Below are 22,906 nucleotides of genomic sequence, written 5' to 3'. Positions count from 1 at the left end.
AAGAAAGAAAGAAAGGAAGAAAGAAAGAAAGGAAGAAAGGAAGAAAGAAAGGAAGGAAGAAAGAAAGGAAGAAAGAAAGAAAGGAAGAAAGAAAGGAAGAAAGAAAGGAAGAAAGAAAGAAAGGAAGGAAGAAAGAAAAGAAGAAAGAAAGGAAGAAAGAATGGAAAGAAAGAAAGAAAGAAAGGAAGGAAGAAATAAAGAAAAGAAAGAAAGAAGGAAAGAATGGAAAGAAAGAATGGGAAGAAAGGAAGAAAAAGAAAGAAAGGAAGAAAGAAAGAATGAAATAGGAAGATGAGAAAGAAGGAAGGAAGAAATAAAGAAAAGAAGGAAAGAAGGAAAGAAAGAAAGAAACATGTAAAATTGGGAACTACCTAAATGAAAATGTTGAAAATTTCAGTTTCATCACATTTGTATCATGATGGATTTTTTTGCTAATGATTGCATAGACTTACTTACAACGAGTTTAGGAGGTCTTTGTGCACAGGATTATTTGGTGAAAAAATTGAATGAAAATCCAGCTAGACAGACAATGAGTCTGTTTTATGTCTTTCTCCATCACACTGGAAGAAAAATAAGTAATTTTTTAAACCCAGGGCTCATACTGTTAAGCAAATTAATGACCTTGTGCAGAAGACAAAGAGAGATTTAAAGAGTCTTAACATGCCTGTTGCTTCCTTGCATTGTGTGGCTTTCCTAAAATATGTCTTTCTCCCGCCTTTAGAAGAACATGACTCCAATTTCTCTTTTCATTCAGTGTTCTGCTTATAAATTAAGTTATTCTTATAATTTATGCCTGTAATGATAATGGTTCTCTTCTTCTTTGTAAGGCTATTTGCATCCAATCAAATCAGAAACAGAGTGCTTTATAATAACTGACCCTGGTAAGAGAACTGGATGATCATCTTGGGTCTCTCTCTTTCATCATGAGAATGAAGTGCTTCTGTGTGGTTTAAGTGAAGACTTGCATAGGTTGATTCTCACATTCAACACACAATAATTCATTGCTTTCTTGAGATCATTGAAACACAAATACATTAGTAGAATCTACTGCTCAGACCACTGCGAGAGAATTATTCTGTAAAAATCATGTTTGATCAGAACTTAACATAAAGCAATGCTAAGTCTGACTGGCAAATTATATTAGCTAACTGTCTATCCCTGTAACTGGAAAATTCCTTGGTAAGTTTATCTTACTGTAATATGAAAAATAGTTATTTTAAATGACATCAATCTTTTAACTACTGGTTTGTGGATCCATAAAGAAACTACGTTGACAGAGAGAAATTAGGACTCAAAGAAAATTGCTTTACAAGAACTGAAAAATATTTATTTTCTTCAGCTTTTCAGTGAATTTTAACACAAGAAAGCTTTGAAAATTATTTTCAGTTAGGCTACGGTAATCCAGATTCAAATTTTTGTACACCCCAAACTTTGCTGCCCAAGCTTCATTGGATGCATTTGCTATCAAATTGGTACTTCATTTAGCTGTCTGTACTTTAACCATTACTGTGGACCATTACTGTGTAAAACTATTCCTCTCTGATAATTTAAATAATGATATATATGGCTTGCAGAAACAGAGAATACATGTTTGAAGTGTATTAAAGTTCTCCCTCTCGATAGTGAAGCTCTTATTCCTGTTGAAGCATGAGGGCATTTGTTCATATAAAGGTCTATGTGCAGAAAAAGTCATATTTTTAACATTTCTTAGAGTTGATTGAGTTTTAAAACTAACTTGGCTTAATTTTTTAACAAGATCTGATGCATCTTATGAAAAGTTGTAGACATACTTAAATAGCTACATAGTGTTCACTATTTCCAGAAGTTTTTCTGGCAGTTTGGGAGATACTCCTATCACAGCAAACTAACTCAAGAAAACCAACAAAAGATCTGATAATGCAGTGTTTACTATTAATTGATTAAATGTACTTTTAATTACCTATGAAGAACTATATGTGTTCCATTGATTTACTCGTGAGAGAATTATTTCCTCTGTAGTATTAGCAAAAGTGCATAATTCTGTACTGTATTGTCTGTACTTAAACACTCTTCCTTACAATCCATTAGAGATTTTACAGAAGCCTTAGATTCAGCCTGGTTTAAAATTACAAATGCTATTCTGACTGCAAATAAACAATTTGTTTTTAAGGATTAGTAACAATGTATTAGATTCAATAATTTTAACTTAAAATTAAGAGTTTAGCTGAGCATGACTTTTCTTTACCTGTGAGATCCAGAGGAAGAAAGATTAGACATAGGAAAATGAAAATAAAAAGTAGTAACTTAGATTCTTCTTGTGATATCGTACCTCTTTCATATAGTTTCAGACTTTTCACAACTTATGTAGCAATACACAGAAAAATAAGTTAGATGGCCGTCTCAGTAGTAAGATTTTCTTTAGGGCCCTTTCAGTAACGGATATAATGTCCAGCACATATCAGAGTTTTTGGAAAATTCAGGAAGTGGCCCTGGCCATCTATGATGACAGGAATTTCAGGAGCCCCTGATGCTGTGCAGTGGGAACAAGCGCCCAAAAGTCCAAGTTACCAAACTGTTGGATGTGCAGAATCTGACCAGGATTTATCTGGTCAGAGTTACTCTTCCGTATACAGTGGGTTGAAGAAAATGGAAGAAATTCTGTGTGAAAATTGCTTTCTAGTGTGGACTTTGTGCAAGAATGATTTCATTCCGTCTTGTAAAATTTAATTGTGTTTCTAATTGCTTTGGAACTGGATTTCACACGTGCCTTGGTTTTCCAGTACGCTGGTAGATCCCCAAATGCTTTCTTGTCTGATGAGTTTCCCAGTTCAGGTGAATAACTTACAGGTCACAGAGGTGCATTTTCATTCTGAACTTCTCATCTTCAGAATTTGAGCTGTTAATACCATCTGTATAATTAAGTTTTTGTTGGCTTAAACTACTTGAAAGGTGTGTGTGTCAAGGCCGTGTTTGCTAAGTTACATAGCAGATGGTAACAGATTTTAATGAACTCTGGGTAGCAGGTGGCCTTCTAGGTTGAAGGCTATATTGTCGTTAAGAAGGTGACTGAAGGACAAGCGTTTATTGTTCTCACTTCCTTTTCTCTCTCTCTGTGTGATTATATTTTCTCTTTAACATTGCAAGCAGCAACACATTCAGTAACTCTGACTTCACTCAGATTCAGTTGGCAGTAAGGATTTCTGTAGCACTGTGATGCAGTCCTTTGATGGTCCTCTGCTACTAATGAACATGGCTGCCCTTTGAGTTAATGGATTTTTTTTTAAATTGAGGCCACTCAATTTTGGATACTCATATACTGAATGAATGGTTGTGTTTCATTTAATTTCTTACACTCTTTGAGTACAAGAGTGTCTGTCATGCCTTAATTTGTTAAAAAAAATTCTTTCAGCAGAACAAGGTTTTGTTATATTATTGGTGTGGGAAGATAGAAGATTGTTTTAAGAGCAATTACTTTTATATCATTTATTGTCTAGTACATTGACTTCAGATTTCACTCTCATCTTGATTCATTAAGTGCATGTATCAAGAACGCATTTGAAGTATACAGGGTTTGTTTTTTAATAGTTTTATGTTACATAATCTTCATTTCACAACAGCAGTTCTTACAGACTAGGAACACAAAGGCTATATTGTTTTGAAATGGACAGTCATATCTTCAGTGTAGATCTGAGTCTGTGGAAGCATCCTAGGCTTTTGTGCTTTAAGAGAAGGTTAAAGAAACAGGATTCATCACTGTGAACTCTATCAGTTGGCTGATCCAGTGCATATTTCTGGTCATTGCCCGAGAAGAAGCTACCTCTGCTCTGCTGATTATGCAATATTGTATTTGGGGGATGGAGGGAAAGGGAATGAAAAGGTACCCTTGTAGATGTGTTTACACCCTGAATATTTACCTGAATGACTGTTTTGTCCTTGTTCAGTGATCTATGAGTTTCCCTTGTTAGGATCATTGCATCTTTCACAATGTTTCTGGTTCTGCATAAAATGGGTAACACATAGTGTGTTTGTTCACTAATACCTTCGTGTAGAAAGTCAGGGAAATGACCGTTAAATAACAAAGTTAAGTATTAGTTTAATACTGAAGGAAGGTATTAAAAGGATGTGAGATACTTTCAAAACAAATTAGTAAAACATTTCTTTGATTTCTTTATAGATTCTGGACAACCAGGAAGTCCAAGCCACAATGATCCTGCCAAGAATCCACCAGGTAAATAGAAGTTCCAGAACATGTGCAATCTAACATTGTTTGAGAACAAAGATACTACTGTTAATAGTTAAAGAGAGCATAATTGATCAGCAACATATTTTGTGCTGGTAGGTACATATAATCAGGACAAGCTGTGATTACTTTAGCTCTTTTAAACTGGCAAAACCTCAATTGCAGTTTCATTAAGATTCATTTAACATAAGGAATTTTTCTTTCAGTTTATGTGTTTTGAAAGTTTCTAAGTGGGGCTGGGCTGAGGAATGAGGAGACTAGATCTTCAAATAACTACTCTTCCAAAGTCCTCGCATACTGCAATTAGCCTTTTGTCTCAGACAAAACACAACTGCCCTACCTCTAAGTCTGTGTCCTGAGTTATTCTTCTTTCCTTTAGTTTCACTTTCCATGTGCATTTTAAAATGTAAATATGTTCATTTTTTGTAAAAGTATATCAGCTCAGAGCAGTCTTTGAACACATTGGTAATGGATCATTTTAGCAACATTTGGCACTTTTTTGAGAGATATTTCAGTGATTTCATGGAAACAGTCCTTTCAAGGATTCTCTAAAAATAAAAATTCAAGAGAAAGTCAAAACCAGACTGCCATTTCACACTGTTTAGGTCAAAAGCTCTTTGTACTTTTGTGGAGTTATCCTTCAAAATCAGTTTGGCAGTGCCGGTAAATCTTGTAGGTCTTTTGTTTTTTTATGAATTTTATCAGAGTAAGACAAACAAATGTAACAGACTTCCTCATACTATCACTTCTTAAAGAGTAAGGAGTGACTCCTGCCATCAAAATCATACTGTATCTTCACATTTCAGCTCTCAGAAGAAACATCTATCATTAAAAGGCTTCAGCTAGCTTAGTTTGCTTTTTCTAAATGGAAAATGAACCACATTCTAACCAAGAACTAACTGTGTGATGCTAGGCTGTTGCCATGTGTATTTTCTGGATTTGTTAAAACATTAGGGAAAACAGCCTACATTGTGGCTATGCAGTTTTGTACTATGGATACGATCAAAGCATTCTCAATATGTTTTGGAATGTGCCATGTGTGTTGGAACTGAATACCCAACAGTGGAAGAACCACTGTAGCTCATTATACAAAAATCTGCATTCTGTATTATAGATAGTAGCAATGTATTTCCTGAAAGTTGCTGATATGTTTTGAAGTTATGAAGGCAGAACAAGTCAAAAAACATGTCAAGCTGTTTTTCAAGTGTTTTTTGGTTGTTATTTATTTATTTATTTAATATATGACACAAATTGTGCAGGATAATGGTTTAAACACCCTCCCAGAAATCCCTAAATTATCAGCAAATTTACGCCTAAAACAAAACTGAAATCTTTCCTCACAAATAAGCACAGTTTTGTAAAACTTGGAACATTTGACCTTAGAGAATTTATTTTAAAATATTTATACTTGTAAATGCAAGAAAAACCAAATACTTTACATCTCACCATTTTGAAGGAGAGTTTGAGGAGCTGAAGGCCAGTTTTAAAATTCTGTTTTAAAATACCTTTCAACATTTTGTATAGGAGGGTAGAAGTACATATTTCACTAGTGAGGATCACATCCTTTTGTCTCCAGCCCCATCAACCCTCAATCTCAACTCCAGGTTACTCTAGAAATGGGCTGCCAACAGCATGACTATATGGCAGGCAGCAGAGGTGCTTATAGGCTTTCTTTTGGCAGTGTTGCAGGACAAGATCAGTTGCCCCAGTGTCTGATGAACTCAATTGTACCAGGAGCCAGCAGGAGATAGTGGCAGAGAAATCTTTTGCTGGCCTTATCATGAAACTTTATGCTTGTAATTTGAGCATAACACTTTCTCATACTTTGGAGTCACTGCTGGCAGTATTGTTCCTTTTATCTGCAGCCAAATGAGGACAGAAAATGGAAGCTGTGCCTTGCTTCCATTAAAACCCTTAATTTGAGCAGAGACAGTGGCATAATTGGATGTCATCTGTCTATTTGAGGATATGAACCTCTAGCATCATTCAGTTTCCCTGTGTGATACTGCTTTGCCCTTAAAATGGCAGGGAGAAAGCACCGAGGTTTGTAGGACTGCAAAATACAGATCTGCTGGGCTTGCACAAGGGTATAAGAGGGAGTCATACTCCCATAAGCTTGTCTCCAAAAAAGGTCTGCTGTCCTGTTCTTTTCTTATTAAACTTCACGACTCCTGTTATTAGGGCCAGCAGTCACTTCTGTCAAAGTCCCAGAGGACATCCACTCTGCAGTGGTTGTTTTTTTTTGTACCAGGCTAGGAGCAGAGGGACTGGCTGTGCTGGAAGGGTCCTGTTCTTTCAACATGTTTTGGTTTGATGCCTGCATATCAAGGAGCAAGGGTGTTGGCAAGTCATAAGTGCTGTTAGTTCTTGGATGCCACTACCTCCACAAAGACTTTGCCAAGGAAGAGGAGACTGGAAACTTAGTTGTAGTTAGTGAGATTGCTGGTGTTAAAAGAGTTTTTTTTCTAGATTTGGCTAGACAGTTACATTCTTTAGGGTGTCTGGTAATTTGCTGTCTTAACCATGGTAATGTCACTTGCCAAACAAAAGAACATTAAGAGCCCTTGCTGGAATTCTTTATAATAGGTTCTTAAAAATACACTGAATATTTTGATACCATAATATAGTATTAAGTTAGTGTAGCTTGTGGTGAAAGTGGTATTTAGCTTTTGTAGCAACATCCACAGATATCCTCCTCTAAATTTTATTTTTCAGTAACTTTCATTGCATTTATTTCTAAAGAATGAAACTTGATTTTCTGTGAGCTGGGCTGTAAAGATCACTTCTGCAAAGAGATTGCTATGTTTGCTGCAGGCATCTAGATAAGCTGAGCTGAACTGAACTGAGAAAAGTGTTTGGACACTTGTTGTCCAGACCAGTCATTAAGCACCTAGAATCTACAGGTTTATGTGGTGTTAGCTGTTAGAAATTGACATGGCTTCAGAGAGAGAATAGACATGGTGCCATTGGGACTGAGCCATATCTGGATCAGTTAGTGCTTAAACTGAAAATAGCTGGAGCATAGGTCACTATTAGTAAAAAAAAAAACAACACAAAACAGCAACAACAACAAAAACCAGCAAGCAACAACCTCTCTTTGTGTCTGGGCATCTACTCAGCTACTGCTGAAGGCAAGCTGCTGAAGGAGGAAGACCCAGCATAGCAGTTCAGTGTAATTCTGTATTATTTGCTCCCTGTGAATTCCAGTGAAGATATGATCTTATGTGTATCCTAAGTATGTAGCTTAAGGAAATTAAAAGATGAGCCTTCCTTACTATCTGTGTGACACAATCTGCAAAGCTGTGGGTTGATAGGTATGGAACATAGACAGAGGAACTGCTCTTTCATTGAGTTCGTCTGTTAGGCATAAGAAATTTATGAGGGTGTGTAAAAAGACAACAGCATCCAGAACAATTTATAAGCTAATGATATTCACACCACCCATAAGAATTTGATCTCTGGAGATATCATCCTTACTGGTCAGTTCTTCTAGTAGGGGATTTTCTGGATTTTTTTTCTATTTTATTTTTCTCTCTTTTCCTTACTGCCTGCTGGCCACAATAGTTAGACATCAACCAAGTTACCTGCTACTAGTCATTGGTGTGAGATTGCAGCTTGTCAGGCTTGACTTAAACTTTGGCATTAAAACGTCTGTGTGGAGTTATTGCCAGGGTGCTCAAATCTTTCAGGGTAGTCTTTTAAACTGCTAAAAAAAGGGTAGCAAATAGAGATACTGATAGAGTAAAATGCTATGTTAATATGACAGTAAGATAGGATGGACATCTGAACAGAGTTTGAGCCTCAAGAGAACTCTTCATGTAATTGATACTAGTTACTATTGATGCTTCATCTTTTGACTTATGGATATAGCTGCAGGGGGGAATAGTTTTCTCTTGGTCAGGTCCCTTCAGAATATAAGAGCTATTCTTGACCATCACTGGGCAATAAAAAAGATGTCTTTCACAAGGTGCAAAGAAAACCTAACCATCCTCAAATTATGAACCTCATTGGCCAGGGAAGACAAATGCATTCAGATTTTTGCTATTATTCAAGCAGTTGAGTTCAGAAATTATTACAACTTTTTTTCTAGCAAATTGGACCTACTAGTTTTTTTTTGTTTTTTTTTTATTTCCTTGTAGAATTTACTCTGCTTTAGCTGAATATTTTCATATAAACTTTGACTCTATAAACTCAGGGCTGAATGATGAATGAAGATGACTTGGGATCAAGCCTGTGTGCTAATGAATATTACATTTTTTATGTGGGGAGTGAGAATTTTTTAGACGGAGATTGAGAAACTTTCTCTTCGCTTTTCATTCCCTCCCACCCTTTGCCTTCTTCTTTCCCCCACAGTAGCCCGTGATACCTGAAGATGAGGTCTCCAGTATGAATGACGCATGGTTTGGTGAATCCCTAGACCCAATATTGCTATTCTGGAGTGGGTTTTCCCCTTGTATTTTTCCCAGAAATTTTATTCTGGGAATCTTTTCCAAAGAAGACCTGAATGAAATCACAATCTATTCTTTTTTTTTTTTTCCTAATTAAAAAAGGTGTTGCCAAAACCCAGCCTCACCTATCTCTTAATATGCAAATCTCTCTTGCAGCTGTAGAGCCCCAAAGGCTTTTTTGAGCTTTCATATGGGCCAGCAGCCACAGGGAGAACATTCTTTTTGGATCAAGCCTTAAAGAATGTGTAATAAATTTGCCTATATGTGACTGTTTTGGAAATAAGTATTTCAGTTTTAACTTCTAGAACTTACAGTTTCAGAAGTAACCTCTGAAGAGTAGAGTGGTCTCAACCTTTTCACTCTTTTGGAAATGCAATAAGTAAATGTTTTTGACTTTTGAATGACTCAGGTGGTTTCATTATTTTACTCCATTGCAAGTTACCTTCTTGTAGATGGTGAATTATTACTCTAATTAATAGGAATATAAGAGAGATTCCCTGGCCTCATCATTGTAAGCAGCTTTTCATGTGGAAGGAATGATGCTGCTGTAGCAGTTTGGGGAACCAGGCAGAAGTGCATATAAACTAACGTGTATTCTGCACCTTGCTTTTTCAGCATGGGAGTGGATATTCTGAAATGCTTGCAGTTTCCTGTATGCCTGCAGCCATGCCATCCTCAGATAGCAATCTTCAAATAAAACAGGGTTGGGTTTGGTTAGGGCTTGATTTTCTGTGGAGTTCTCTAAATGCTCGATGAATTAGTAATGACAACGATTGAGAAGTAATGTCCTTGCTTCTTTTTGCTCTCAGACCCACACTATTTAGGGTGTTCTGGGAGGCAGTTGAGCTATCTCAGCAATCAGAAATGTTCATAGATTACACAGACCCATTTTCCAGGAGTAAGAATTTTTTAATTTGCATGCAGGTTTGACTTTTGGTGTGAATTTTGCTGTCTTTGCATTTAGATTTACTTACGAATTTTCATTTGGATGGGCTATCCTTCTTTATGAGCCTAGTGTGTAAATTTTTGCTACTTTCACTTCTGAAGCAGTTGCGTTCAGTTGTGAACACAGTGTTTTTTACTTCAAAATGTACACAGAGCAAGAATTTACTGAAAATAATTTACAAGTTAGAACTCCAAAAAGCTGCTTTGGCACCAGAAATTTCCTTTTTGATACCTGTCTTATATGTGATAAGAAACATCTCCACCAAAAATCTTTAAAATCTTGGCTGGAGCGTTCTGAGCCCCTCTGGAGTGGAAGGCACTATGCATTTGTGTTAGTCACCCTTTCTTTCTTAGACTAGATTTCAGGCCAGCTCACCTCTTTTATATTCCAGTATGTGGATTACAGATTCAGTTGAACTAGGTGTTTATATCTTGAAATTACAACAACACTGAAGGCAATTATAGTTCTGGTTATTAATGTCAGAGTATGGAAAATCTCATTTGTTCTTGATAATGACACAAACAGCTTCCCGGGCCCTTACTGTGCTAAAATGCTCAGTGGAATCAGGGGATCTTTTTTGCAGTGTATTTCTTCACTGTCCCAGGGATGGCATCACTTCAATATTCAGAGAAAAAAAAAGCTTAAGAAATGGTGGTGATCCAACAATACAACAAGGTCAGAGACAATCACGTGATAACCAAAATAGCCTCATTTTCTGGACATGATATCAATTAAACTGTTTCAACTGACATCCCTACTGGAATCTTCTCTGTCACTCCTTGGCTCATGCTGTACTTAACTGCCTGTAAGAAATTCTTGGCCAGTGGGAATCAGCTTCTGCTACTCTTTTAAAGATACTGGCTTTAAAATGTATGGAATGAGAAAATGGACTGCAAATTTGCTAGACTCTATGCTAAGGTACAGTGTGAGACTACTTTTTCACTACCCTTTTAACTGTAAATAGTAGCTGTACTCCAGTAGCATTCCTTCTGAAGATAGAACTTCCTATAGAGGTAGATGCTATAGAGATTATTAAGAGCTGATCTTTAAAAGTTTGTTTTCAAAGATGGTGAAAAAAGAAGCAATACAATAGAATTATTTAACCTATAATTATAACAGTTTCAGAAACTGGAGAAACACTATGTCACCTGGTTTAAAGTCTAGTTACAGTTTTGCTAGTATTTTGGCTGAGGCTTCCACCTCTTCTGGCAGTAGCTCCTACTGTTGATCCTGTCTCACTGCTAATAAGTCTACCTATTGCTTTACAATTTCTCTTTTTAAAGGTCCAAAAGTAAAAATACATTAATACAAATTATTTCCTGCACTGACTGATTCCTTACTCCTGCTATATAAGTTGCTCACATTCAACTTTGTATCTGTGAAAAAAAATAGGTATTTAATGATACCAAGAAGAAATTTTATTTTTTGGCAGTAGGCAATATATAGCAGAACATAAGCAGGCATTCTATTCATAAAAGTGCAATTAAATCAGAAGGCATTAAAAAGGTTGGTTAAAGATTTGTAAAGCCAGTGTCACCGGTAAACTTCTAAGTAATTTGAGAGCAAACCCTTTACAGTACATGTTAGTACAAACTGAAAATGTGTTTCAATAGTTTTTAACAACATTTTCTCCATTTTAAATCAGAAATGGTGAAGGCTATAACTGTACTTTAGCTACTGAATGCATAATGCAGAAATAAACAGGAAGACGTATAATGACCGGGACAGAAGTTGCTTCAATAGTAATTGGAGAATTACTAAAGATTTTTCTGGATTACCAACTATATGAGAGGAGCTTGATCAGAACTGCTGCTTGGCTTGACCTGTTTACCTTTTATCCTTAATGGCATTGGTCTGGTCACAGTAGTATTAAGTTTGGTAAATGTATTTTTCATAAATGAATTTTCTGAAAAAAAAAAGAAAAAAAAAGGATAATGAAAGAACATGGTTTTTTTTTTTTTTTTTTACCCTCCCTGTAAAAAAAACTAAAAGGAAATAAATAATAATAAAAAAATCTACTTACGGATTTTGGAAGTCACTTACTGATTATACAGAATTATACTGCAGTGTTTTTAGAAGAAATATTCTCTTAAAGAACTCAGAATTTAATGAATAACGATAATTACTGTACTGTATTTCAGATTGTGTCGTCTCTCAGGCAGGATGAATTTTGGTAAATAACAGTACTCCATATTTATGTTAGGCTGGAACAGCATAGATAGCAAAGTGTTATTATGACCATCAAAAAATACAGTAAATCCTCTATGAGGAGTACAACAATAAAATATTCTTAAGCGTGTTAGTTTGTGGACTGAACAGATCTAAAACATACACCAAGAATTCTAATTTAAGGCTCTTTAGCATCTTAATGCAAGCAGTGCACTAGGAAATGCTAAGTCAAAAGACAGTAAGATCTATACTGTATATATTTCTCTTGCATGTAGTATGATGATGTGAATATGAATGTTATATTCTGTTCAGTAGGGAGACCAACTTCATAAGGTAAAAAAAATTGTCTAACATCATAAAAATCAAAATGCCCTATGAAGTTGTCCTGCTCCATACAGAATCTTGCTGTTTATTTTTTATCATAGGAGCAGAACCTTTCTGACACAAATTATAGCAGTTTAATAGCACAAAACATTTTTATTTTTGCATAGCTGGGAGCTAAGAACAGTTTTGCAACATATCCACAATAGATTGGTTTCCTAGCTAGTGAAAACTGTTGAAATCCAGTGATGCTGGAACTAAACATACTGTGTTTATGTTTATTTTTCTGCACTCTGAGGCACCACTGACATCAAACTTCCCTATTAGAACACCAGGTGTATAAAAGTTGCTTAGTGCCTGTGAGGTAGTATTTCTTGTCACGGCAATTTTTTGGTAATATTTTGTCACTTTGCACCCTCTGAAAAAAACATCAAGTTTTTTTTTTAAAGTTGATTGAAACTGACAGTAGATGTACATTTTCCTTCCCCTTCCTAATGTTAAGCAAAGCATTTGCAGATATCTGTGGGTGTCATTATTTTTGGTGAAACTTGGGTGAAAGTGATTCACCAGTCAGCAGTGCATCTTGCTGTGATTGGGTTGTCAATAGTGGTTGAACACTCTGGCAGATTTTTTTTTTCTGCTCCCATTTCATTATCACAAAGAGAGAAACATGTTATATTGCCCTTCAAGTTATGCATCTTAAGTGTTACCAGTAAGAAAAACTGAAAATTCATGAGACAAGACTGAAGATGCCATATATGTGTGGTACACAAGCATGTATGCATGTGTTCTTATATATAAAATTCTAGATGAACATTTTCCTTTTTTTTTTTTTCCAATATAATGAACTTTGGGACTCATTGTTCTCACTGCAATGATAGCTTGACTAATATACTCTTGAGTAAAAGTCTTCCTAACTCAGCCTAGCTTGAGTGATCGAAGATGTCCTTCAAAGTAGAGGTATTTGGATAAGCTGCACAAAATTTTGGTCTTGTCTCATTACCAACTCCAGAGCTGGCTACATGTTTGTACACTGGCTTTAAGCCACACTTCACATACAGGCCAACTAAAAGCATGAAACCAAATTTCCCTTTGGAAATCTCCGCTCCATGCAGTACTTCATACTGTTCCTGCTAAAGGAAATAGACAAAGAGGGGAAAGATTGCCATTGTCAGAGGAATTACTATTCTTTGTCCAACTCGTCAATTCTTAGATTAAAAAATGCTAACTAAGGAAGAAAGGAGAAAGAAACATCTACTTTTTGTAACTTTTTAATGATATGGGTATGCCAGGTTTTGTCAAAGAAGTAAATATTTGAGAAGCCAAATCATCTTTCCATCAAATAGAAAATACGAAGAAAGGGTGCAAGGGAATGTAGAAAGATGTAAGAGAAAAAGTACTAGTTTTTTTTAGAAATAAGAGAAGAAAAAGTAATAGATATGAAGAGAAGCTGTTGAAAATGAGAGGGGGAGGAATGTGAGAGAAAGTAAAGAGGGAGAGAGGGAGATCCGTAGAACTACTGATGGAAATACAGACATGCATGGATATCATATGAAGTGATGATGACTGGAGGCTTAAAAGATGATTGCACTGTTGTACCACTGAATAGCTCCACAGACCTATGGTGCTCTGCACGCCCACTGTAATTCATCCTGTGATTTTTCAGCTAGAGAAAACCGAGACTGGCTTATAGGTCTAACTGTAACAGAGGTGTCAGGAGAGGCTATAACAAATGTGCTTCGTTGAATGTATTCACACTCTTCCAGTCTCAGTTCTTAGGTGCATTGTTTATACTTGTACTGGTAAATAAAAGTGCAGAGGCTCTCTGGGGCCAGTAAGATTGAAAAGTAGTGATAAATGACCTTTTCCCTCTGCTATACTTGTTTGACCCCTAAAAGTAAGCAAATGTTTCTCCAGATGTACCAAGGATGGATCTCTCAAGTGAAGCGTACTTGTACAATCAAATTTCTGATTACAGTGGCAGCGTTTTTTAAAATTATTTGACAAAAGTAGTAATTGCCAAAAGAAACCTAATGACATCAGTACTAGCAGGTGAATTTTTTATTTTTGTGCTTGTTTTGTTGGTTAAGACATTTAGGGTGCTTTTACTCATTCAGACATTTGGAACAGAAATCTAACAGTGTATTTCCAATAGAAAAAGCTATGTAAATTCAGAAAAGAGGCTAGAGAAAGCACAGTAAGCAATGTTTGAGGCACCTTCTTAGAAGACAAAAATAATCAGTAATAACTGTTAGAGCACCAATGTGTGCAAAGTATTGATCCAAATAATTCCAGTAGCAAATGGGTGTCATTCCTACCTTTAAGGGTTATGTCATAATCTCACATTCAGTTGAGTCAGCTTGTGCAATGATTATCAGTATGAGACTTCCACAGAAACTTGAGTTTCTCAGCTCCCTTTTTTTTTACAGTATCTAGTTACACTACTGGGATAGTTATTGATCATTAGCTGCTCTTTAACTGCAGACCCCCAAGATGTGCCAAAACTTGAAGACAGGGAAAGTGTGTCATACACTTTTTGCCTTAGAAAAAGTGTATCATACACATTTATCTTAGAATAAATAAGCAGAGGCCAAAATGATGGTGTATGGTTTCTTAGGCATAAATTTCTAGATACCTGTAATTCATCATCCCTCTGAATTTAAGTTCTTAGTTCAATACTGACTTAGAAATTAAAGAGAGTAAAGAAAGGAACTAATTTTTAGGTTGTTTCTGGATGGTTAACTAGGAACACAGTATACTGATTGTTTGTTTTCATGTATGTATTAAAGAGTTGCTTTCCCACAGCTCCTTAAAAATTTAGCACCTCTGCTTGAATCTCAGCTTTCATTTGATTTTGTGATCAGCTTTCAGCGTATCACTGCTGATACTGTTGTTACCTTGTGTGCACATTTATATATAGTTGTTTATTAATCTTCTCACTATACTGATTATGTTATTGTGATCTTTTTCAGTGTATCTTGAGGACAGTTTTGTAAAATCTGGAGTGTTCAACGTGTCAGAACTTGTGAGAGTGTCCAGAAGTAAGTTCACATTTGCTCTTAATCACATCTAAATCTAGGATTTTTTCTTGGTATCAGTCTTTTCCCTTCTCTTCCCTTTGATGCTCTTTTGGCATCAGAAATCTTATGTACACAACTATACAGAAAAAAAGAATCAACAAAACAGTGAGGCAGAATACTCTGAAATTCTCTGTCCAAATTCTGCACAGAAACTAATTCATGTCAGGACAGGATGCTTAATCTGTTCACTGAACTTGAGTTGTAAGTGTTACGTCATTTGCCGTGGTCAGAAACTGATGCTCAGCAATTAAGATCACATTAAATCTTCAGGAAAATACTGAGCATTGTCATCCTGCAGTGGTAACACTCTTTTTCTTTCTGTCCTTGCTGAAGATATGTTTTTGCTGTTTTAGGAGACGGAGGGTAGATGAAATAAAGCTTTGTTTGTAGTTGTTAAGTGGTTAAGTACATTTAAAAGTATTGGGCCATTCAGATTATAAAAGAATCAATATTGTACATACTCTAGAAAATCATACCTTCTGCAGCTGTAATACATGATATACTTCTAATAATAAGCTTTAAAGAATGTGGTTTCTGTGGGATTTCTTACCACGTATTTGTTTAACCTCAAGCCGCAACACAGTTGTATTTTAACCGTCAGGGAAAATGCAAACCTTCAGATATATTACACAACATGCAATTATTCTTTTAAGTGCCAAAGGTAGTTAAAATGCACAATGCACAGACAGTGAACAAAGGTAAGTATACCACAACATGCAACATATAATTTATTCTTGAAATGCTAAAACGTGTGGTACGCAGAGTCTGTAAGGAGGTGAAGATAGCACTGAGTGCACGTGTGTTTGTGTGTAGGTGTACGCATGCAGGGCAGTACCTGTGGCTCTGGGTGGCAGAAAAAGGAGGTGGCACAACATGCTGTTACCACAGCAGGCTACTATTAATACAAAGATTTAATGTAAAGGAGGAAAGAGGTTTTGTGTTTCCAGATTTGTTCTTTCCAGTTATTTCGGTTCTTTCATAGAGAATATGAGATCTCTGCATAAGCCCTTCGTCATTCACTGTGAAAGTCCAACTAGAGAATCATAGAATCATAGAATCACCAAGGTTGGAAAATCATCCAGTCCAACTGTCCACCTGTCACCAATATTTTGCACTAAACCATGTCCCTCAGTACAACTTCCAAACATTTCTTGAACATCTCTAGGGATGGTTACTCCACCACCTCCCCGGACAGCCCATTCCAGCACCTGAATTCCCTCTCAGAGAAGAGTTATTTCCTAATGTCCAACCTGAATCTCCCCTAGCACAACTTGAGGACATTCCCTCTAGTTCTGTTGCTAGTTACATGGGAGAAGAGGCCAACACACACCTCACCACAACTTCCCTTCAGATAGTTGTAGAGAGTATGAGGTCACCCCTGAGCCTCCTCTTCTCCAAACTAAAGGTGAAGGTTTGTATTCTTCACATTGATGACTCTAGGTTATCTGTTATAAAACAATCACGTACAACAAATATGTTATGTCTGCATAACTGCTAAGGGATTTCTAGGGACTGGGGAAGGTATTTCACTTTTTAGATATATAAACATTGATAAAACTTGTCTGTACTTGGTTTCTGCCAGAGGCAGAAAATTAGATGCACATAGCAACATCTTGATGTTCTTCCCGGTGTTAAAAATGAAAAGATGGCTAAAAAGATAGAAGATTATCTTTGACTCTTTGTAATGGTATGCTTTGCAGCACCTATAACCCAAGGAACTGGAGTGAACTTCCCAATTGGAGAACTTCCGAGCCAGCCATATTACCATGATATGAATTCTGGTATAAATCTGCAGAGGTCTTTATCCTCTCCACCAAGCAGGTAAAAACTTGAAATGAATACTGGTATGAGTCAGTGGGGGACAAGTGGTTCACAGCACAGTGGGAACAAGGAGGAGCGTGTGATTTTTATCTGAAGCATCCATGTTTGATCTGAGGGACTCACTTATTCCTTCAGCATGCTCCCTTCTTCTGACTCTGGGAAATACCTGGTTCCCTACCTCAGGAGCAGCTGGTAGACCCGAAGAGGTGGAGAACCTTTTTTGTCCTCCTTTTGACTCCCAGATAATGTACAGTTTCTCATACACCCTGGTACTCTTTGTCTATCTCCAGCTGTCTGACGTACCATGAAATCACAGGTACTTCAGGATCTCTCATCCCCTTGGTTTGTGTACTCCAGGGACTCTGGAAACAATGGAAAAATGCACAGTGGGACAGCATTTAACATGACTGTCAGAGGACTAGGGTGCTATTCCACTGGTGCCTAGAACTCTTGAGTTGTTGAGTTAATGGTCCCCCATTTATTCCATTGTATTTTCAGCTTCTCAGTTCACTTAGTACATTTAAAAAACAATAAATTTGTTTTCACAGTCTATAGTAATAACAATAATAGTAATAGTAATAATAATAATGCCATTAAAAATTTCATCTTGATTTTCTTTGTCAGTCAGGACAGCAGCTTCAGTATTTATTGTTACAGAGGAATTTTATTTCCCTCCATTGCATGGAAGTGCTGCCTCATTTTATGTAGTGACATGAAATATGGGCCCTCTTTTTTCAATTAAATTAATCGAAAATGAAAAGTCTTTGTTTCAGGTTATAGCTCTTTGAAAAGCTTTGAATTTTGACCTGGCAGAATACAGTGAACTATGTTTTTCTCTTATTAGCACATTCAGAAAAGTTTCTGTTTTACCTTGACCTTTGTTGTGGTTGATCCCACAGGCAGCTAAGCCCCACACTGCCCTCCATTCCCAGTGGGATGGGGGAGAGAATTGGGAAAAAAAGGGTGGAACTTAAGGGTTCAGATAAGAAGTATTTACTAAGACAGGAAAGGAAAAGAGAAATAATAGTAATACAGTATATACAGTTCCTGAGCAGTGGCTGCCTCCCTAGACAATTCCCCACAGTTTTTAATTTTTTTTTTGCATAATGCACATTGTATAGAATAAGCCTTCAGCCATGAGAAAACTTTTCATTGATAGGTGACAGTAACTGTTATCTCAGTTGATCAGCTGAATGCTGGTAGACAGAGAACAATTACAGCTTTTCTGTGTTACCCAATCATGCCATCTCTGAAAGTCACGTGAAAAATGCAAGCACCTGCCCAAATTACTTTATTGCATAACACATTCTATCTTTGTTTGCAAAAGATCTAAAATCCAAGCTTTTGTGCTTTATATGCCTGGGTTACTTTCTATTCAATATTTTTGTTGAAATACGGAGCTTATGTTTCATTCCTATCTGCGTATCATTCTTACTGACAAACCTTACATTACTTCAACAGCAAAAGACCCAAAACTATCTCCATAGATGAGAATATGGAGCCAAGCCCGACAGGAGACTTTTATCCTTCTCCAAATTCACCAGCTGCAGGAAGTCGGACATGGCATGAAAGAGATCAAGGTGAGTAATACAGGACCATTTTATCTCAAAGTATATTCAAATATACAATAAATACCTGCATATGCCTTTGCATTACTGCAATAAATTGATGGTTTTTAGAATTGTTATTGTTTTATGTGGTATTTGTATCTGTGGGTCTTGTAGTTAAAAACAATAGTCAACAGGACACGGTATGAACAATCAGATGATGGTGTTTCGGTGTGGTGGCTGCCTTATCTGTTGTTTAAAAAGAGCTGCTGTAAATGAAGTACTTGATATTGTATAATGAAGCGGTGATCATCCCAGCAAGATTTCAGTGAAGAAGAAAACATCTCCATGCAGTGGTTGAGACAGTGCTAGTTTACACAGCTTTTGTTTTACCACAATACATTGTCCTGCGTGTATATTTAGTCTACAGTCTGTGACTAAGAATAAGTCCAACAGGCCCCCAAGAGCCCTCACATAGGGAACTGATAAATGTTGTTGTATTTTAGATTATCAGGAGTGAAGGACATGTTTGTTCAGAGAGAAAAATGATGACTGTCAAAACATGAAAGTTATTTGTTATAACTAACTTTCTCTCATGCTAGCTTGGTGTTTCATAAACCTCAGTGGCAGTGTAGTGTTTCCTATCACTTTTGTGATGCAAAAACTTGTATAAACTTACATGTATCCAAATGCTGAATTGGTTAACGGGTCCTATGATTGAGATACAGCAGTTCTCCGGAGAATTTGTGAAAATGCACAATACAATATGTAAAAGTGAAATAGAAAACAAAACACGCAGCTGCTTCCTTTGCTGATCTTCTGATGTTTGCTTTCATTTTCTCTGATTCACCATTGGTCTCAGATCATAGAATCATAGAATCACAGAAAGGCTTGGGTTGGAACAAACTCCAAGGATCGTCGAGTTCTAACTCTCCCGCTGCTGGCAGGGTTGCCAGCTGCTAGGTCAAGTAGTAGGTCACGTTGCCCAGGGCCCCATCCAACCTGGCCTTGAACACCTCCAAGGATGAGGCATCCACAGCTTCACTGGACAGCCTGTTCCAGTCTGCCTCAGCACCCTCTCAGTGAAAAGCTACCCCCTGACATCTGCTCTAAATCTTCTCTTCTTTAGTTTTAAACCATTCCCCTTCGTCCTATCACTAGCAATCCATGTAAAATGTTTATTTTTCTCCTGATTATAATCTCTCTTTAAATACTGGAAGACCATAATGACGTCTCACTGTAGCCTTGTCTTCTCCAAACTGAACAAAACACAGCTCCTTCAGCCTGTTTTCATAGGAATGGTGCTTCAGCCCTCTCATCACCTTTGTGGCCCTCCTCTGGACTTGATTAAAAAGCTACATATCTTTCCTGCATTAGGGGCCCTAGACCTGGATGCAGTACTCCAGATGTGGCCTCATGAGAGTGGAGCAGAGGGGGACAGTTACCTCCCTCTCCCTGCTGGCCACCTCTCTTCTGAAGGAACCCAGGACACCATTGGCCTTTCAGGCTGCAAGCACACACTGCTGGCTCATGTTCAGCTTTTCATCAGCCAGGACTCCTAAGTCCTTCTCAGCACGGCTATTCTCAAGGAGTTTCTTCTCCCAGTCTGTATACGTATCTAGGATTACCCTGACTCAAGTGTAAAACCCTTGTGCTTCCCCAGTTTTATAATTGCTTTAGGCTTTTTTGTTGTTGTTATTGCTAAGTTTTCTCTTTCATCTATGTGTGCAAGGTAGCATCAGTATTTGATCTAGCTGCTTTTTTTCACATTTTGGTTATAGCTGGTCTCCTTTTAATCTGTTTCTTCCTACTCTCTGACCTGTGCTCTCATCTCTACTCTTTGACCTGCGTTCTTCTCACAGAGTAGTTTGCTTGTCTTTTTTCTCCTTTGTTTCTCTTATACTTTATTTTTCGTCTTGAGGGCTCCTTCTTATTTCTATCTGTTTGTAGCATTCACCATTGAATTTTTTAAAAATCTTGCCATTGGCTCTGCATAAACAAACTGAAGAACAGTGGTTTTGTCCCTTGTGCAAAATAATCTATTGTTATCTTTTTGTGATGATACCTTTATTATTGTTCTCCATAAAAGACAAGATTTCACCTCAACTAACTTTTTTGCTTATAACATAGTTTTTTTTTTTTATGGTAATGGGAAACAGCATAAGGTTCTTCTCTGACATGGTCTCAGTCCCTTTATGCTTCTGTGTGAGCTGTAGGAGCTTCCAAGAAATGCAGTCTGCATGGAAAGCTTGCTGGGGGAGCCTTTTATAGATGATCTCCTTCCCAACTATCTCAGTTGTGTTTTAGCTCTGTGAATTTGTTCAATTTTACCTGCCTGCTTCATTCCACATTTATCAGCAGTGAACAGTATTATTGTTCTGATTGCTTGAGTGAACCTTTTCTTAATTTCTGTGCCATTGGGTAGCCAGTGTTTTGGCCTGAAGCAACCTTTGACACTCTGTCTGCGTTTCCAGCACTGAGAAACTACTTGCTTGAGTTTACATTCTTGCCTGAATACCCTATTCTCCAGCACTGCTGGTCAGAGTACAACTTTATCAGATCTCTGTCGCTGAGGTTGTCTTTGAGAGATTGAGTGTCTCCCATTCTTGTGAAGGCACCAGTATCCCACTGTTCAGTCTGAAGACCATTTTGCTGGAGGAAGTATAAGTTTTTTGCCTTTAATCATGTTTGGCTTCAGCCAGTTTCCAAGGTTATCCTACTGCTGGGGAAACGTTATAAGGCAGCATCCACAATGCTTGCCCTTGGTAATTGGTATCATGGGGAATAGGTATGTGGCAGTTCCTTGCATATTTCTTCAATTGCAAATTTCTCAGATGCTTGATATCGCTGCGAAAAAAAAAAATCATACAGTTCAGTAGATAAGTGAACATTTGGAGAGATGACTGTATGAGTGCTTCTGTTGTAATCTTCATAGTTTGTACAGATTCTCGAGTGCACATGCAAGCATCATGAGGGGTAGAAACATGACTTCAGTATTCATGATCGGGCCAGTATATGCATTTGTGAAATTAAGAAAAAGAAATCTAACCCAACTACATTAAAATTTTCCTCAAACCACAGTCAGTAGTAAAGCTCCTGACTTTTTCCTTTTACTGTTAACAGTTTTTTTCGTGGCATCTACTTCCAGGATGTACCGATAAGTTTACCAGATGTTGTGTTTCCTGGTAAATTTTGGGAGAGTTGACTGTTTCAAGATTCAATTCTAAGCAGAAATAAGTAGCCATATCTGAAAAATTGAAATTCTAGGAGGTGTATGTTTGGTCAAAGCTGTAATGCCATTATTCTCATATAAAACCTAAAAAACCCTCCATTAACCAAAATCAGTATTATAAATAATATCTGACTTGTATTTGAAGTGATATTATAAATACTTATGGAAGAAAAAAAAAACTGGCACCATTATACTGTCTTCAAGTTTTTCTTCAAAGGCTTGCAAAATTTTAATAATAATTAAATATATATAGTTAACCACAAAAAAATGTATTACAGTTTCAAAACCTGATTTTAAAAATATCATCATGGATTTACAATATCTATTGGTTTTGAGTTAATATATGTTTAATCATTGCAGGAAGATGCTCTAGTTTGTGCCATTATTTTTCTACATTTAAATAGTTAAAAAATATTCTAGTTCTCGTGATTTTTGAAACATATATGAGGTCTTCCTGCAGAGCAAGCAGGCAGAGTTATAACTGCAAAATTTTGTCCAGACCTTTCCTTTACTATTTACTTTCCAAGTAACTAATCCTCCAAAAATTGCAACACCTAAGAAAGTAAGGAATCATCCCTGAGGATATGAATTATTTGGAAATAGAAATCAAACAAGACAATTGGGAGTTCAATTTCTGTGCCATGTCAGATCTTGTGTAAGGTATTTGTTCTTTCTTGTAACTCATTTTTTCCAAATGAATGTCTTATTGATGTTAATAATGTCAGGCTCGTGCCTTAGCTTCATTTCTATTGATTGGAAATTTATCTAGGCAGAATTGTGCTGTAAATCTCTATCACCTTACTTTTTCTAAGTTGCTATTACTGAATTCTGTATGTATCTCTTTAAAAAGAAATCTCATTTCCTGCAATAAGGTACTGATATCTTGTGAAATAGATTGAAATTGCTGCATGATTGAATTTTTGTATTGCTTTTGAAATTCTTAACAAGATAAAACTGTGTAGGAAAATAATTTAGTAATAGTAAAAGAAATCCTCTTCTCCATTTGGAAGTGGAAGTTACTTAAAATGTAACAAAAGTAGCTACTCATGCTGTGAAGAAAAGATATGCCAGAGGTAATTGTCTAAGAACTTCTTCTGAACATCTTGAATTACTAACTGATAAG

At 36.7% G+C, this 22,906-nt stretch overlaps 1 protein-coding gene across 9 annotated transcripts in view; it reads left to right on the top strand.

Moving 5' to 3' along the window:
- The window catches only part of NFIB (nuclear factor I B), a 173,685-nt gene that overhangs the window by 96,078 nt on the left and 54,701 nt on the right, over positions 1–22,906 (top strand). For all 9 annotated transcript variants that reach the window (XM_021380313.1, XM_021380312.1, XM_021380309.1 and 6 more), the window contains 4 exons: positions 4,154–4,207; positions 15,076–15,144; positions 16,884–17,004; positions 18,466–18,584. In XM_021380313.1, coding sequence (XP_021235988.1) covers positions 4,154–4,207; positions 15,076–15,144; positions 16,884–17,004; positions 18,466–18,584 — 363 coding nt within the window. The remainder of the gene's footprint in view (positions 1–4,153; positions 4,208–15,075; positions 15,145–16,883; positions 17,005–18,465; positions 18,585–22,906) is intronic.

Source organism: Numida meleagris, chromosome Z (assembly GCF_002078875.1).
Source record: "Numida meleagris isolate 19003 breed g44 Domestic line chromosome Z, NumMel1.0, whole genome shotgun sequence".
Taxonomy (NCBI): Eukaryota; Metazoa; Chordata; class Aves; order Galliformes; family Numididae; genus Numida; species Numida meleagris.
Note: the sequence above shows the minus strand (reverse complement) of the source record. Positions and strands in the feature narration are given on the sequence as shown.